Here is a 19,171-nt window from a genome sequence, read left to right on the forward strand (position 1 = left end):
TAAGCCATGTCTCCGCAGTATCCTTTTTTTCAGGAATGCTAGTTCTGCAGGTTCGCAGGAGAGCTTCTGTAAAGTTTGGAAGGTAGGAGACGAGGTACTGGCAGAAGTACAGCTGTGAGACGGGCCGTGAGTCGTGCTTCGGTAGCTCAGTTGGTAGAGCACTTGCCTGCGAAAAGCAAAGGTCCTGAGTTCGAGTCTCGGTCGGGCACACAGTTTTAATCTGCCTGGAAGTTTCACATCAGCGCACACTCCGCTACAGAGTGAAAATCTCATTCTGGAATTCTACATTACTCTTTTGGTCTGGCACACTGTGACTTATTATATTACTGATTGTGAATAACGTCATTCGTATCGTTATTTATCGAGGTTTGACTTAGGCTTTCCAAGCCTGTCCCTCACCTGGAAATTTAATTACAGAAAGTTGAAACACCCCCGTTATATCCTTTATTGGGTTTTGCGTGATTACCGAAGCCGCCAAACAATTAATTATTATAATTATATGACCGTGTGCTTAATGGATGAAAGGCTATCGGCTTTTCTGCTGTGGTTTCGGGGCTATTTCAATCGAGTGCGGCTGTTCTGAGACGGAATAGTTAATGATTGAAAGTTTGTCTATTATTAAAGACCATAAAGGATGCGATGTACAAACTGATATGTATTTTCTACTAACACACAAATTCTGAGGCAGTTGCTACCTTCGCCTTACACGTTTAATTACGGTTATATCTTTTATTGGTTGTTGATTTTAAGTACTTCGTCACACGCAATGATGATGGTTAACATTCACAACAATCCTCACTGCAATCCACGGTTGTTGCTGGCCGACGCGGCTGACGCGAAACACGTAATTCGGCACTTCTCACTTTTGGTTTTATATCACTCGCGAATCGGTATCGATGAGGGTCAGCCCCACGACGATCAGGGGGACGCGCTCATTTGTCATACTCCGGTGAATTTACCGTATACTACTCACTCGACCACCATTCTTGCCCGTCTCTCTAGTGTTACTCGACACTAGTCTCACTGCCTCCTGCAGCGCCCGATAATCGACTCTTCTCTGCTATCGAGATGAGTGTCTGATACTAGCATCTACAGTATATTCGTGGGATCACGGATCCCTTACAAAGTAAATAGTCCAATAACATATGAAATTCACTACAATTTCATGAAAATGCACGTGGGTTTCTTTCATTTATTGCCTCTCAAAAATCATAAATTAAATAGTGAGACCAGTGACGAAAAAAATATACATTAAAAATGTATGTCACCGGGATTCGAACCGTGAATACGTCCATGACTATCTTTACTGGCGCGAACGCTAACGACATGACCATAATCAATCCTTACGGACGGCGCCTTTGCACAGAGGCATGATTTACGTAACAGACGCGCAAAAATTTTCTTGAGATTTTCTCGGAATTGCCAGAGTAATGCACCTGACTACTTTCACATTACGTTGTTTTAATGGCCTACTATAGGTGTACAGTTTGCAGTATCGCCCGCATTGGCTGAGACGTTTGCAGCAGAGCATGCAGAAAACTACTGAACGCCGATTGGCTGTCGTAGAATCTGTGGCGTCAGCTGCGCAGAATGAGCCTAAACTCGACCGCCTTCGTTCGTAGCTCCGACTACAACAGTGCACAAAATGTCGACGAGGCTAGTGCCGGTACTTACGAAGATGAAGAGGAGGATGAGGTTGCAGGGGTGCCGCCTGCGTACGTCCCCACAGCACACCAGTACCAGGTACGTCACCATGAAGCCCACACTGCAACACGCCACAACACACCAGCTAATCTGCAACGTCAACTCACGGCAGCTGATGTGCACTCTGGCCTGTAAGACTGCAACACCACGAACGATAAAATATAAAGAAATTGTACTCATTGTGAACGAAAATGCAGTAGAAAGAATAGCCAAGATGATAAAATTTATAGTGGATTTGCGGATAAACACTGCCGGAAAAAAAATGCAGCACCCTCAACGACAATGTCATTTTATTGAAAACTTAATTGATAGGTAGTTCATCATTGTAGGAGTACGTGGTAACAAATTCAGACCAACTGAAGTACACGAGCCACAGTGTAGGGTGACCGAACTGTTGCATTATTGTACAGTGCAGCCCCCTCTGGCGGCTACGCAGACGCGTATTCACGCATGCAGTCGACCATAAAGGTCCCGACTGACATCCTGCGATATACTGTCCCAAGCATCGTACACCCTTCGTTGCAATTCGCCAATGGTTCCTGCCGGTCATAGAGAAAGAGTAAGTTCCACTTCACCATATCTCACCCGTGTTCAGTTGGCTTGACATCTGGTGATGTTGCTGGCCAGGGTAGTTGCTGTACACCACGAAGAGCACGCTTTTTTTCAGCATCCGTACGTGGACGGGCATTGTCCTACTGAAAACGCACATCACCTTGAAATGGTAGTAGCATTGTGGTAGCCGACCGTACAATGTAGCGGGCACTGCTTACTTTGCCTTGCAGAACCACCAAATTCGACCGAATGTTGTGACTGATGGCTCCCCACACTATGACACCTGTGGTGGGACCTGCGTGTAGCGGGCAAATGGACCATGGAACTGGCAGCACACCAGGTCTACGCCGTACACGTGTACGCCCATCATTCGCGTACAGACAGAATCGACGCTCTTCACCGAAGACAACAGAACGCCATTCCATTCTCCAGTCAACTCTTTTACGATACTAGGGCAGCCATGTGACCTTAGCCCTGCTACAAGCAGACGGTTTCCAATGGTCCCTGCTGACAGCAGGTACAAAATGTGCTCGGATTTCCTCCTCGGATAATGTTCTGTTGGGCACAGCGGTTCGCAAAATGCGTCAATCTCAACGTGCAAATATACTACGCGGATGTCCGGAACCTGGTTCACAGGTCTGAGAATGTTGCACAGACCACTGTTGGAAGCAGCGACACAACACCGACTCATTGTGACAAACATGTGCGGGAATCCGTTAATACGTCCATCCAGCTTTCTGCCGGCTCACAGCGCGACTCCGTTCGAATGGCTGAAGCTGTTCAACAGGAATACTTGTCGGTGGAGCACGATTGTACTTTGGAATTGAGCCGGTGGGTTTCTGGCGCCAAGTGATATCGATTCTTACGTCCATCTTTGATCGTTGTCCCTGTGCCTTGTTCTCTTTGCGTCTTTGAGGCAGGATGTTTATGGTGGCGCGCGCGCCCAAGTCGAGGAGAGCGGGTCCGCGTATCAGCCGAGTCAGTCAGTGACGTGACGTGCTATCGATGTTGTCGTTGTGGGGAGTTGGCGACACCGTGTCACGTGGCACGGCCGTATGCCGTGAGGACCAGTTGAGTTGGAGCAACGAAGAAGCATGGGCCGCTGCCGGAAGGTATTAAAGTTGCATTGACACGGCTGGCGAGTGGCGTCCAGGATTTGCTAATATCTCGAGAGCTACACTCCCGGAAATTGAAATAAGAACACCGTGAATTCATTGTCACAGGAAGGGAAAACTTTATTGACACGTTCCTGGGGTCAGATACATCACATGATCACACTGACAGAACCACAGGCACATAGACACAGGCAACAGAGCATGCACAATGTCGGCACTACTACAGTGTATATCCACCTTTCGCAGCAATGCAGGCTGCTATTCTCCCATGGAGACGATCGTAGAGATGCTGGATGTAGTCCTGTGGAACGGCTTGCCATGCCATTTCCACCTGGCGCCTCAGTTGGACCAGCGTTCGTGCTGGACGTGCAGACCGCGTGAGACGACGCTTCATCCAGTCCCAAACATGCTCAATGGGGGACAGATCCGGAGATCTTGCTGGCCAGGGTAGTTGACTTACACCTTATAGAGCACGTTGGGTGGCACGGGATACATGCGGACGTGCATTGTCCTGTTGGAACAGCAAGTTCCCTTGCCGGTCTAGGAATGGTAGAACGATGGGTTCGATGACGGTTTGGATGTACCGTGCACTATTCAGTGTCCCCTCGACGATCACCAGTGGTGTACGGCCAGTGTAGGAGATCGCTCCCCACACCATGATGCCGGGTGTTGGCCCTGTGTGCCTCGGTCGTATGCAGTCCTGATTGTGGCGCTCACCTGCACGGCGCCAAACACGCATACGACCATCATTGGCACCAAGGCAGAAGCGACTCTCATCGCTGAAGACGACACGTCTCCATTCGTCCCTCCATTCACGCCTGTCGCGACACCACTGGAGGCGGGCTGCACGATGTTGGGGCGTGAGCGGAAGACGGCCTAACGGTGTGCGGGACCGTAGCCCAGCTTCATGGAGACGGTTGCGAATGGTCCTCGCCGATACCCCAGGAGTAACAGTGTCCCTAATTTGCTGGCAAGTGGCGGTGCGGTCCCCTACGGCACTGCGTAGGATCCTACGGTCTTGGCGTGCATCCGTGCGTCGCTGCGGTCCGGTCCCAGGTCGACGGGCACGTGCACCTTCCGCCGACCACTGGCGACAACATCGATGTACTGTGGAGACCTCACGCCCCACGTGTTGAGCAATTCGGCGGTACGTCCACCCGGCCTCCCGCATGCCCACTATACGCCCTCGCTCAAAGTCCGTCAACTGCACATACGGTTCACGTCCACGCTGTCGCGGCATGCTACCAGTGTTAAAGACTGCGATGGAGCTCCGTATGCCACGGCAAACTGGCTGACACTGACGGCGGCGGTGCACAAATGCTGCGCAGCTAGCGCCATTCGACGGCCAACACCGCGGTTCCTGGTGTGTCCGCTGTGCCGTGCGTGTGATCATTGCTTGTACAGCCCTCTCGCAGTGTCCGGAGCAAGTATGGTGGGTCTGACACACCGGTGTCAATGTGTTCTTTTTTCCATTTCCAGGAGTGTATGTGGATGGATGGAATTTCACACGAAGAAGAAAAAATTAATCGCCAAGCTTTCGTGGTGGGTTGCTCCTTCTATATATAGTGAATATTATTGTGTACGTAAGGACTGTTGACTGTTGCAGTTGCTCGTGCTAGTGGCCAGCAAAACACTCACTGCAGTGGTGGCGAGGCGAGTTATGTTCTGGAACGGCCATGAAATTATGTTACTAAAGTGTCTAGAAATAGCGCCTCGCATTTGTAAGTTTGGATTTGGTGCTTAGTGGCGCGCTGAAGGTAGGAGGTTCACTTGAACGTCATTTCTTAATTTAGTTATAGATTTAGAATTTTCTGGTTTTACGAATTAGTGGTAGTTGTTGTTTCTTAATAATTTCTTGTGTGTATGGAAGACAAGTGGCCATGATAAATATAGGTCGCATTGTGTTTTATGGTCTGACAGAGGCCGTGTGTATTTTGGTCTGTGGCCATTGGGGCCGTGTTTATTGCATTAGCGACCTATTGAAGTGGCATTAGCTTTTTTATTGCAATTTCAAATATCTATTTGAAGGTTGATTGTCACGTTAGGTACTGCACGTTTGATTTATGTGGTGTCAGCCATTCAGCAAAGACAGATTATCTTGTAAGGTGGAACTTAAGTCATTGGGTGTGGACTGACACATCTTTTCACGTAGTATCTAGATTTTTTTTATCGTAATAGATTAACGTTTGCTCGCGTCCACCACATGTTCATCAAATTGACGTTTTGCCTTAAATTTACATAAAGTCTTACGTTGAGTGTAGTAGAATGCTAAGTGTACACAGAACAATTAATAGTACCCTTCAGGTCAGATAGCATTAAATTAATTTTACCTTTTCAGTAAGTGTAAAACTGAGTGAGAAAGGCGACATTATAAACATTTGGTTATCTATTTCATCTATTATTTTGGTTTTTGTTACCGGCACGTAAAGGGACCTTTGTCACAAGTGTGACGGTTAATATTGTAAATGCTAATTGTGGATAGGACCTTGATATGCAAATGTTGTTAATTGATTATTACTGCTGATGAATTCATGTGTATGTGTAATCAATAGAGAAGTGTTGCAACTGAAAACTGCAAGGTTAGAGTGTGCAGTCGCCACACCAGGAATGGATGTTGCAAATACTGTTCACCTTTAAACTCTGCACGGTTATCGTCTGCATAGTCAAACATGAAGATGCATAGACAGGCCTCCTGAGCGACATCCGGTAGCCGATCACTCTGACAAATGAATCGCTAACCCTACGACTGCACAGTATGCACTTATGGAGCTACTGAACGCAGTCCTTCAGGAAGTTACATTTTTTTCAGGGCATTGTACACGGTGCGAAATGTAGAGCCGAGAGCTGCCACCTCTAACAACAGTAATGTCTCTGACAAGTCTGACCACCGGGAAGAACTGAGGTTGAATGGGAGATTTGGGTACATTACTTCCTGCTGCTTTACCTCTTCGCCAAAGTCCTTCAGTCTCAGAGGCTGGTGAGTCGGCAACCCGTGACCAGACGTTTTCAGTGCGTCGAAGATTTGGAGAACTTGCTCGTAAGGGCAGTTGGACATCTTGCGTATCGAGATAGGCCAGTAAAGCACGGGGAACACGCTGTCTTGTTTTATCTTGCTGAAAGATAACATCACCGACTGGTCAGAGATATGATATAACCAAGGACCTCAGCATAACAGAAATGTAATAACTACACGAACCAGAGACGAACTTGTTGTGTATTCAGTGGCATTCCAAACGAACAGGCCACGTAAACAGAAGTGGCCTATGGCAGCAGACAACAAGCGTGAGTGCCTTTGCAAACAGCACGGCGCTACCTCCTCACCTCTCCTGGGCTCGTGACCATGTCGGTTGGACCCCATACGACTGAAAAACCGTGAGCTGGTCATATGATCCGCAATTTCAGTTGATAAGAGCTCATGGTAGGGTTCGAGGCTGGCGCAGGACCAACTAAACCATGGGCCAAAGCTGTCAACTAGGCAAACTGGTGTTGGCTCCATAATGAGGTGAACTGTGTGTATACTGAATGGACTGGATCCTCTGGCCCAAGTGAATCGATCATTCACTGGTAATGGTTGTGTTCAGCTACTTGGAGACCATTTGCAGGCACTCATGGACTTCTTGTTCCAAAATAACGATATTGTGTCACTGGGCCACAGTTGCTCACGACTGGTTAGAAGCATATTCTGGACAACTTAAGCGAATGATTTGGCCACTCAGATCGCCCGACGTGAACTGCATCGAAAATTTATGGCACATAAATGCGCATACATAGGGGCAGAAATCCATTCCAGAACGATTATGCCATAGGTGGTAAATCATTGGAAGCGGTAACGACCGTAAAATACTTAGGAGTTACTATCCGGAGCGATCTGAAGTGGAATGATCACATAAAACAAATAGTGGGAAAAGCAGGCGCCAGGTTGAGATTCATAGGAAGAATTCTAAGAAAATGTGACTCATCGACGAAAGAAGTAGCTTACAAAACGCTTGTTCGTCCGATTCTTGAGTATTGCTCATCAGTATGGGACCCTTACCAGGTTGGATTAATAGAAGAGATAGACAAGATCCAGCGAAAAGCAGCGCGATTCGTCATGGGGACATTTAGTCAGCGCGAGAGCGTTACGGAGATGCTGAACAAGCTCCAGTGGCGGACACTTCAAGAAAGGCGTTACGCAATACGGAGAGGTTTATTATCGAAATTACGAGAGAGCACATTCCGGGAAGAGATGGGCAACATATTACTACCGCCCACATATATCTCGTGTAATGATCACAACGAAAAGATCCGAGAAATTAGAGCAAATACGGAGACTTACAAGCAGTCGTTCTTCCCACGCACAATTCGTGAATGGAACAGGGAAGGGGGGATCAGATAGTGGTACAATAAGTACCCTCCGCCACACACCGTAAGGTGGCTCGCGGAGTATAGATGTAGATGTAGATGTAGATGTAGATGTAATCGAGAGATCAGTTCGTGCACAAAATTCTGCACTGGTAACGCTTTCGCAATTATGGACAGCTATAGAGGCAGGATGGTTCAATATTTCTGCAGCGGACTTCCAACGACGTATTGAGTCCATGCCACGTCAAGTTGGTGCGCTAAGCCGGGCAATAAGAGGTTCGACACGATGTAAGTAGGTATCCCATGACTTTTGTGATCTCAGAATACGTCTCGCAGACCTATCAAGAGAATAAGATAAGGATCGGAAAAAGACATACAGACCGACAGTTTTCCATCGCTCAATACGCTGAAGGAATAGGACACCAAATCTATAGGGTGTAAAAATCACATTCCATATTTTGAGAGGCGATAGTGTCGACCAAAACAAGCCAAAAATATCCAGAAAGTATGGCTCTAAATGCATACCTTAAGAGCTATGAGAGTTTTTTTTTCATTTTCCCCACTGTGAAACGTATCTCTTTACAGCAAGCTCTCTGCTATTAGAAACGACGTACACAATGCAGTAACCAAATGAGAACTCATTCCTCTGTTATTGTCCGTAGATGCAGCAGCAATCATCTACTTGTCTCGTGGTCGTGCGGTAGCGTTCTCGCTTCCCACGCCCGGGTTCCCGGGTTCGATTCGCGGCGGGGTCAGGGATTTTCTCTGCCTCGTGATGGCTGGGTGTTGTGTGCTGTCCTAAGGTTAGTTAGGTTTAAGTAGTTCTAGGGGACGGATGACCATAGATGATAAGTCCCATAGTGCTCAGAGCCATTTTTTTTTTTTGTTACTGTAAATCGTATCCACAATCATGCGTAAGTGCAGCACATACGTTCCTCTAATCGAGCCAGTTTGAGTTTTGGTAAGCTTGTGGAATACTTTTAAATTGTTATATCATTATTTGCATTTACCAGTGTAACATAAACTTGTTATATACTATGAGGATGCAAATTAAGTTTGCTGTAAATAAACGCTATAGCGGTAGTTAACGTTAGTTACCTTTGAGATGAGACGTGGTGGTTTGGTGTTAGAATGTCTTTAAGGCCAGAAAGACGCCTTTATCAGCACCTCGCTGAGTTTGAACGGGGTCGTGTAACAGGGCTACTAGAAAGAAGGATCCTTTATTCTATGATAATGTGATAGTGGAACAAACACTGGTAGCAGTTGCTTCTGTAAAATATCTGGGAGTATGCGTACGGAACGATTTTGAAGTGGAATGATCATATAAAATTAATTGTTGGTAAGGCGGGTGCCAGGTTGAGATTCATTGGGAGAGTCCTTCGAAAATGTAGTCCATCAACAAATGAGGTGGCTTACAAAACACTCGTGCGACCTATACTTGAGTATTGCTCATGAGTGTGGGATCCGTGCCAGGTCGGGTTGACAGAGGAGATAGAGATGATCCAAAGAAGAGCGGCGCGTTTCGTCACAGGGTTATCTGGTAAGCGTGATAACGCTACTGAGATGTTTAGCAAACTCGAGTGGCGCTGTGCATCGCGGTGTAGCTTGCTGTCCACGTTTCGAGAGGGTGCATTTCTGGATGAGGTATCGAATATATTGCTTCCCCCTACTTATACCTCCGGTGGAGATCACGAATGTAAAATTAGAGAGATTCGAGCGCGCACGGAGGCTTCCCGCGAACGATACGCGACTGGGAGGTAATGACAGTGGCAGGTAAAGTGCCCTCCGCCACACACCGTTGGGTGGCTTGCGGAGTATAAATGTAGATGTAGATGTAGATGTAGCTGGATGTTCCTTCTCCGATATTGCACAAAACCTGGCAGCACGCTAGCCACCGCGCTGCTCACGAGATAGGCGATCGCAAGAAGACCGGGCTCCGGACGGGCGCGTGACACTACCGATAGGGAAGATCATCATGTTCAATATGCGGATCTGGCGCAGCGTACTGCAATCTGCAGCAGCAATCTGAGCAGCAGTTGTCACCACAGTGACACAACGAACTGTTAAATATCTGTTGTGTGTATTGTTTGTGTGTATGTGTGTGTGTGTGTGTGTGTGTGTGTGTGTGTGTGTATTGAACCGGGGACCTAGTAACGGCAGAGAGGTTTCGTCCCGCCGTAGCCGTCAGTGGTTCACAACCCCACAACAGGCCACAGGGATCCTCCCACCCCACCACCACCACCCCACTTCGAACCTAGGGTTATTACAAATTTGTTTCTTCAAGGACAGCTCCGAGCCAGACCCTCTGTAGCGTGCATTCTGCTGACCCCAAACCACCACCATTTGCGACTTCAGTGGTGTGAAGGGAGAGCTCATTGAAGGGTTGGGTTGAGGTCTGTTGTGTTTTCTGATGAAAGATGGTTCTGCCTCGGCGCCACTGATGGCCGTTTATTGGTTAGGAGGAGACCAGTTGAGGGTCGGCAACCAACTTGCCTGCGTGCTAGACACGCTGGACCTACATGTGGAGTTATGGTCTGAGGTGTGATTTCGTGTGATAGCAGAAACACTCTCGCGATTATCCCACTCACCCTACTGCAGATTTTTACGTCAGTCTGGTGATCAGATCTGTCGTGGTACCATTTCAGGGAGTGGTTTTCAACAGAGTACCGCTCGCCCGCATGTTGTTGTTGTGGTCTTCAGTCCTGAGACTGGTTTGATGCAGCTCTCCATGCTACTCTATCCTGTGCAAGCTTCTTCATCTCCCAGTATCTACTGCAACCTACATCCTTCTGAATCTGCTTAGTGTATTCATCTCTTGGTCTCCCTCTACGATTTTTACCCTCCACGCTGCCCTCCAATGCTAAATTTGTGATCCCTTGATGCCTCAGAACATGTCCTACCAACCGATCCCTTCTTCTAGTCAAGTTGTGCCGCAAACTCGCCCGCATACCGCTGCTGTAACCCAACATGCTCTACAGAGTGTCGAATGTTGGCTTGGCCTGCTCGATCATCAGATCTATTTCCAATCGGGCACATTTAGGACGACAACTCCAGCGTCATCCACATACAGCATTAATCGTCTCTGTACAGACCGACCAAGCGCATCCCACAAACTGACATCCTACACTTGCACAACACAAGGCATGCGCGTCTGCATGCTTGCGTTCAACATTCTGGCGATTTCACCGGTTATTGATGTACCAGCGCACCACATTTGCAATGGCATATCTCGCGCTTACATCAACCTGAGACATTGCAATGTTATGTTATGTTATGTTATGTTAAACGGGGACCTAGAAACGACGGAGAGGCTCCGTCCCCGCCGCAGCTGCAGTGGTCCACAATGCCCACGACGACTACCACAGTTCACTACACCCCTCCGCCGCCCCACACCGAACCCAGGGTTATTGTGCGGTTTGGCCCCCGGTGGACCCCCGCAGGGAACGTCTCACACCAGACGAGTGTAACCCTTATGTTTGCGAGGTAGAGTAATGGTGGTGTACGCGTACGTGGAGAACTTGTTTGCGCAGGAATCGCCGACATAGTGTAGCTGAGGCGGAATAAGGGGAACCAGCCCGCATTCGCCGAGGAAGATAGAAAACCGCCTAAACACCATCCACAGACTGGCCGGCTCACCGGACCTCGACACAAGTCCGCCGGGCGGATACGTGCCGGGGACCGGCGCTCCTTCCCGCCCGGAAATCCGTGCGTTAGACCGCACGGCCAACCTGGAGGGCTATTGCAATGTTACTCACTTAAATATGATACTTAGACAAATGTATTCCCGAAATTTCATTGCTCTACATTGGTGTCACGATTTTTTTACGTCAGTTTACTTCATGGGAAATAATTACTGTTATGGTCTGGAAAATGGAGGCAAACGTCGAGATCATGTACTGTATTCTGAAAAATATCCATAAAGCAGGTTACCAACTGCACAAACACTCAGTCGTCTTTTCCAGTGACTAGCAGACTCTGGCTCCGTAATTTCAGCAACGGCAGATCGTGGCAGACTTCGCACCAGTCCTACTCCTGTTGTTGCGGAGTCGTTATTGCTGTGAGTGGAAGAATATCCTGGAACTAATGTACATGGAACTTCAGCACCTATCGGGGTCAGCCATCCTCTAGTCTGGGCGATCCTGCGTGAACATTTGCCATACCCATATCAAGTACAGCGTGTCCAAGCCCTTCGGCCACAAGATACCAGACTGCAGTTCTGCCGATGGCTATTGGAAAAACGAGGTGAAGATCCACTCTTCGCAACACGTATGTTGTACGGTTTGTAGACGAGGCTGGTTTCACGTGATATGGGCCTCTCAATTTTCATAACAAACATTTATGAGCTGATTCAAATCCACACGCAGTTGAAGAAGCAAGGCAACAGCGACTATTTTCAATTAATTTAAGGGTAGGCATTATTGACGACAGACTACCAGCTCCCTACATATATCAAACCAGTAGACGGATGCAAGGCACCGCCAGTTCAAATCAAACTGCTTGCCTGTTCTGCTAGAACAGATACCATTCCAATGACAGCTGGAGATGTGGTTTGAGCATAATGGCGCACCTGCCCATTTCCCTGAAATATCCGAAAACATCTGACACTGACATTAATGGACAGTGGATTTTTCTAGCAGATTACTGGCCAGTTCTTTCACCTTATCTAAATTCCTTGGATTTTTTGTTGTGAGGACGTTTCAACTCTTTGGTGTACGCAAGCACCAACAATGACGTTTAAATATTACAGGAATGCGTCATCAGTACCTGCCATCGCATCCTCAACCAGCCTGGAGCTTTTCAGAGAGTGCGTGATTCCTTAAGACGTCGGACAGAAGGATGCCTTGCTATGAATGGACATCATATTCAGTGGCTGACAAGTGCAGGGCGTACATAATAACGGGCAGATTACATTTAAAGCTCTGCCTTTTCACAGTAACAGAATAATGTGTTCTCTTCTGTTCTACGCATTCTGTAGGCCGATCGTAATAGTAAACAGCTTGAGGTAGAACGGACGTTTTACTGTGCCAATATCGAGGCTGCAGAAGTGCTCATAGCTATTAAGGTATGCATTTTAGAACCCATGTTTGCTGGACTTTTTTTCTTTCTTTTGGTCCATATTACCAACTCTAAAAATATTGGATGTTGTTTTTAACATCCTGCATAATATTGGGGCAATGTAACCTATGCCATATGCCGTAGATTGGCTTGTAGATTATGTAGACGTAGATGTTGGTGCCCGAGTCGTCCGCCTGGCTTGTCTACTTGTGATTTTTAATTACCATCATATTTAAAAGGAAAAGTGAACGAAAATTATCCTGAAACGGTAGTTCAAATGGAGGTAAACACATGAAGCACTGCAGTCCTGTCTAGAAATTTATTGCATCGTTGGATGTGGTTTCTGTATGTGAGTGGTTTCAGGCAACCTGTATGAGGACACCAATTTGTTCGATATAAGTTCGAACTGCACTGTATAACGTAAGATCACTACCATGTGTGCAGCTTGTACTTACCGAGGGCATTGAGAGTGCTGTGTACTTACAAAGAGGCTATGTACATCTCCATACTGGTCGTCACGAAGTGCTTCACATTTGGCCTGCAACAGAAGAAAGCACAGATGTTTCCTTTATTGCTAGTTGGTCATCTTACGAACTTAAGAGTGAGCGTTCACACCTTGGTTTACAGAAAGCAAATACTTATTATCAAATTACTCATTAAAGAATGTACACTCCTGGAAATGGAAAAAAGAACACATTGACACCGGTGTGTCAGACCCACCATACTTGCTCCGGACACTGCGAGAGGGCTGTACAAGCAATGATCACACGCACGGCACAGCGGACACACCAGGAACCGCGGTGTTGGCCGTCGAATGGCTCTAGCTGCGCAGCATTTGTGCACCGCCGCCGTCAGTGTCAGCCAGTTTGCCGTGGTATACGGAGCTCCATCGCAGTCTTTAACACTGGTAGCATGCCGCGACAGCGTGGACGTGAACCGTATGTGCAGTTGACGGACTTTGAGCGAGGGCGTATAGTGGGCATGCGGGAGGCCGGGTGGACGTACCGCCGAATTGCTCAACACGTGGGGCGTGAGGTCTCCACAGTACATCGATGTTGTCGCCAGTGGTCGGCGGAAGGTGCACGTGCCCGTCGACCTGGGACCGGACCGCAGCGACGCACGGATGCACGCCAAGACCGTAGGATCCTACGCAGTGCCGTAGGGGACCGCACCGCCACTTCCCAGCAAATTAGGGACACTGTTGCTCCTGGGGTATCGGCGAGGACCATTCGCAACCGTCTCCATGAAGCTGGTCTACGGTTCCGCACACCGTTAGGCCGTCTTCCGCTCACGCCCCAACATCGTGCAGCCCGCCTCCAGTGGTGTCGCGACAGGCGTGAATGGAGGGACGAATGGAGACGTGTCGTCTTCAGCGATGAGAGTCGCTTCTGCCTTGGTGCCAATGATGGTCGTATGCGTGTTTGGCGCCGTGCAGGTGAGCGCCACAATCAGGACTGCATACGACCGAGGCACACAGGGCCAACACCCGGCATCATGGTGTGGGGAGCGATCTCCTACACTGGCCGTACACCACTGGTGATCGTCGAGGGGACACTGAATAGTGCACGGTACATCCAAACCGTCATCGAACCCATCGTTCTACCATTCCTAGACCGGCAAGGGAACTTGCTGTTCCAACAGGACAATGCACGTCCGCATGTATCCCGTGCCACCCAACGTGCTCTAGAAGGTGTAAGTCAACTACCCTGGCCAGCAAGATCTCCGTATCTGTCCCCCATTGAGCATGTTTGGGACTGGATGAAGCGTCGTCTCACGCGGTCTGCACGTCCAGCACGAACGCTGGTCCAACTGAGGCGCCAGGTGGAAATGGCATGGCAAGCCGTTCCACAGGACTACATCCAGCATCTCTACGATCGTCTCCATGGGAGAATAGCAGCCTGCATTGCTGCGAAAGGTGGATATACACTGTACTAGTGCCGACATTGTGCATGCTCTGTTGCCTGTGTCTATGTGCTTGTGGTTCTGTCAGTGTGATCATGTGATGTATCTGACCCCAGGAATGTGTCAATAAAGTTTCCCCTTCCTGTGACAATGAATTCACGGTGTTCTTATTTCAATTTCCAGGAGTGTATTAATGGAGACCGCCATCAGCGACAAGTACTTTTTATGGCCATCATGACCACCTTCAGATCAAGCCTCTCCCGCCAGATCGTTTGTGCATATATTGTCGTAAGATCACTCGTTTTTCATGGGGAATACTAAAGTAGCGAAAACTTAATTACATCCAATCTTATCAACAGCATGCACATCAAGACATTTTTCTGCATTACACAAGTCATCCACAAAGCAAATTAAGTAACGTTAGCTACCCAACTATTGTCTTGCAGTGCAGGAGCGAACTACATGATGCTGCCGAATGTCGTTCCGTAATACACTGAAGGACCAAAGAAACTGATATAGGCATGCGTATTCAAATACAGATATATGTAAATGGACAGAAATACGGCTCTGCGGTCGGCAACGCCTGTGTAAGACAACAAGTATCTGTCGCAGTTGTTAGATCGGTTACTGTGACAGGTTATCAGTTTTTAAGTAAGTTTCAACGTGGTGTTATAGCCAGCGCACGAGCGATAGGACACAGCACATCCGAGGTGGCGATCAAGTGGAGATTTTCCCGAACGACCCTTTCACGAGTGTACCGTGAATATCAGGAATCCGGTAAAACATCAAATCTCCAACATCGCTGCGGCCGGAAAAAGATCCTGCAAGAACAGGACCAAAGACGCCTGAAGAGAATCGTTCAACGTGACAGACGTCTAACCCTTCCGCAAATTGCTGCAGATTTGAATGCTGGGCCATCGAGAAGTGTCAGTGTCTACATCTACATCTACATCTACATCACACCCAACGGTGTGTGGCGGAGGGCACTTTACGTGCCACTGTCATTACCTCCCTTTCCTGTTCCAGTCGCGTATGGTTCGCGGGAAGAACGACTGTCTGAAAGCCTCCGTGCGCGCTCTAATCTCTCTAATTTTACATTCGTGATCACCTCGGGAGGTATAAGTAGGGGGAAGCAATATATTCGATACATCATCCAGAAACGCACCCTCTGGAAACCTGGCGAGCAAGCTACACCGCGATGCAGAGCGCCTCTCTTGCAGAGTCCGCCGCTTTAGTTTGTTAAACATCTCCGTAACGCTATCACGGTTACCAAATAACCCTGTGACGAAACGCGCCGCTCTTCTTTGGATCTTCTCTATCTCCTCCGTCAACCCGATCTGGCACGGATCCCACACTGATGAGCAATACTCAAGTATAGGTCGAACGAGTGTTTTGTAAGCCAACTCCTTTGTTGATGGACTACATTTACTAAGGACTCTCCCAATGAATCTCAACCTGGTACCCGCCTTACCAACAATTAATTTTATATGATCATTCCACTTCAAATCGTTACGCACGCATACTCCCAGATATTTTACAGAAGTAACTGCTACCAGTGTTTGTTCCGCTATCATATAATCATACAATAAAGGATCCTTCTTTCTATGTATTCTCAATACATTACATTTGTCTATGTTAAGGGTGAGTTGCCACTCCCTGCACCAAGTGCCTATCCGCTGCAGATCTTCCTGCATTTCGCGAACCATTCAACGAAACATCATTGATATGGGCTTTCGGAGCCGAAGGCCCACTCGTGTACCTTTGATCACTGCACGACAGAAAGATTTACACCTCACCCGAGCCCGTCAGCACCGACATTGGGCTGTTGATGACCGGAAACATGTTGCCTGGACGGACGAGTCCCGTTTCAAATTGTATCGTGCGAATGGACGCTTAAGGATATGGAGACAAGCTCATGAATCCATGGACCCTGCATGTCAGCAGGGGACTGTTCAAGCTGCTGGAGGTTCTGTAATGGTGTGGGACGTGTACAGTTGGAGTGATGTGGGACCCCTGATACTTCTAAATACGACTCTGACAGATGACATGTACTAAGCATTCTGTCTGATCACCTACATCCATCCGTGTCCGTTGTGCATTCCGACGGACTTGGGCAATTCCAGCAGAACAATCCGACACTCCACACGTCCAGAATTGCTACAGAGTGCCTCCAGGAACACTATTCTGAGTTTAAACACTTCCGCTAGCCACCATATTTCCCAGACGTGAACATTACGGAGCTATATCTGTGATGCATTTCAACGTGCTACTCAGAAGAGATCTCCACCCCCTCGCCCCCTCGGATTTATGGACAGCCCTGCAGGATTCATGGTGTCAATTCCATCCAGCACTACTTCAGACACTATTCGAGTCCATGCCACGTCGTGTTGCGGCACTTCTGGGTGCCCGTGGGGGCCCTACACGATATTAAGCATGTGTACCAATTTCGGTGGCTCTTCAGTGTAAAATTCCTATACTAAATGCATAAAAACGGACATTTTCTACACTCCTGGAAATTGAAATAAGAACACCGTGAATTCATTGTCCCAGGAAGGGGAAACTTTATTGACACATTCCTGGGGTCAGATACATCACATGATCACACTGACAGAACCACAGGCACATAGACACAGGCAACAGAGCATGCACAATGTCGGCACTAGTACAGTGTATATCCACCTTTCGCAGCAATGCAGGCTGCTATTCTCCCATGGAGACGATCGTAGAGATGCTGGATGTAGTCCTGTGGAACGGCTTGCCATGCCATTTCCACCTGGCGCCTCAGTTGGACCAGCGTTCGTGCTGGACGTGCAGACCGCGTGAGACGACGCTTCATCCAGTCCCAAACATGCTCAATGGGGGACAGATCCGGAGATCTTGCTGGCCAGGGTAGTTGAGTTATACCTTCTAGAGCACGTTGGGTGGCACGGGGTACATGCGGACGTGCATTGGCCTGTTGGAACAGCAAGTTCCCTTGCCGGTCTAGCAATGGTAGAACGATGGGTTCGATGACGGTTTGGATGTACCGTGCACTATTCAGTGTCCCCTCGACGACCACCAGTGGTGTACGGCCAGTGTAGGAGATCGCTCCCCACACCATGATGCCGGGTGTTGGCCCTGTGTGCCTCGGTCGTATGCAGTCCTGATTGTGGCGCTCACCTGCACGGTGCCAAACACGCATACGACCATCATTGGCACCAAGGCAGAAGCGACTCTCATCGCTGAAGTCGACACGTCTCCATTCGTCCCTCCATTCACGCCTGTCGCGACACCACTGGAGGCGGGCTGCACAATGTTGGGGCGTGAGCGGAAGATGGCCTAACGGTGTGCGGGACCGTAGCCCAGCTTCATGGAGACGGTTGCGAATGGTCCTCGCCGATACCCCAGGAGCAACAGTGTCCCTAATTTGCTGGGAAGTGGCGGTGCGGTCCCCTACGGCACTGCGTAGGATCCTACGGTCTTGGCGTGCATCCGTGCGTCGCTGCGGTCCGGTCCCAGGTCGACGGGCACGTGCACCTTCCGCCGACCACTGGCGACAACATCGATGTACTGTGGAGACCTCACGCCCCACGTGTTGAGCAATTCGGCGGTACGTCCACCCGGCCTCCCGCATGCCCACTATACGCCCTCGCTCAAAGTCCGTCAACTGCACATACGGTTCACGTCCACGCTGTCGCGGCATGCTACCAGTGTTAAAGACTGCGATGGAGCTCCGTATGCCACGGCAAACTGGCTGACACTGACGGCGGCGGTGCACAAATGCTGCGCAGCTAGCGCCATTCGACGGCCAACACCGCGGTTCCTGGTGTGTCCGCTGTGCCGTGCGTGTGATCATTGCTTGTACAGCCCTCTCGCAGTGTCCGGAGCAAGTATGGTGGGTCTGACACACCGGTGTCAATGTGTTCTTTTTTCCATTTCCAGGAGTGTATCTTTTGCACATCGTAGTCACGTTGTTCTGTCTCTAGCCTACATGACTAAAAGCTTCAATATCGATAAACACGTTAGAAGACAAAAAGGAAAGGTCCATGTCCAGTCCAGTTAGCACACCAGCTTATAAAACTTAACGTAATCAGATAAACTCACTTCTGAGATAGAGCACACTTACCTATATTAATAATAAAACTGCAAAGTCACCGTGTCTGTATATTGAAAATATTTGCAAAAAAACTAGATTACAGATGAGAATACATTAAGACTGTTTTTTAAACTGTCTCCGTCTGTTTGCCTGTCTGATCAAGCTAATCTCCAAAACTGCTGGACGAATTTTCGTGTGTTTTTCACAGGTAACTTGACTGTGACTTGTGTGCAATACACAGACTTTATTTCATCAATATCGGATGACAAAAAAGATGTCTTGATTTAAAGTTATAGGATTCTGCTCAGCTTAGCAGTTCGCGTGTTCACCTCAGCGACGCGATCATCGCAGCAGGATTCACCAAAGAACCAACAGATAGCGCTGTTATTTTTGTACCTCAGTGACAGAACTATTTTGGGAAGTTTAG

General features: G+C 48.4%; 1 protein-coding gene and 1 non-coding gene across 2 annotated transcripts in view; one reads left to right on the forward strand and one right to left on the reverse strand.

Annotated features, from left to right (window-relative positions):
- The window catches only part of LOC126109508 (protein lifeguard 3-like), a 135,586-nt gene that overhangs the window by 71,005 nt on the left and 45,410 nt on the right, over window positions 1-19,171 (reverse strand). Inside the window, exon 4 of the mRNA XM_049914530.1 lies at window positions 1,675-1,765. Within this exon, the coding sequence (XP_049770487.1) occupies window positions 1,675-1,765 (91 nt within the window). The remainder of the gene's footprint in view (window positions 1-1,674; window positions 1,766-19,171) is intronic.
- Window positions 135-209, forward strand: Trnar-gcg (transfer RNA arginine (anticodon GCG)). Its single transcript has one exon. It is a non-coding gene; the product is annotated as a tRNA-Arg (tRNA).

The sequence above is a fragment of the Schistocerca cancellata genome, chromosome 12 (assembly GCF_023864275.1).
Source record: "Schistocerca cancellata isolate TAMUIC-IGC-003103 chromosome 12, iqSchCanc2.1, whole genome shotgun sequence".
NCBI lineage: Eukaryota > Metazoa > Arthropoda > Insecta > Orthoptera > Acrididae > Schistocerca > Schistocerca cancellata.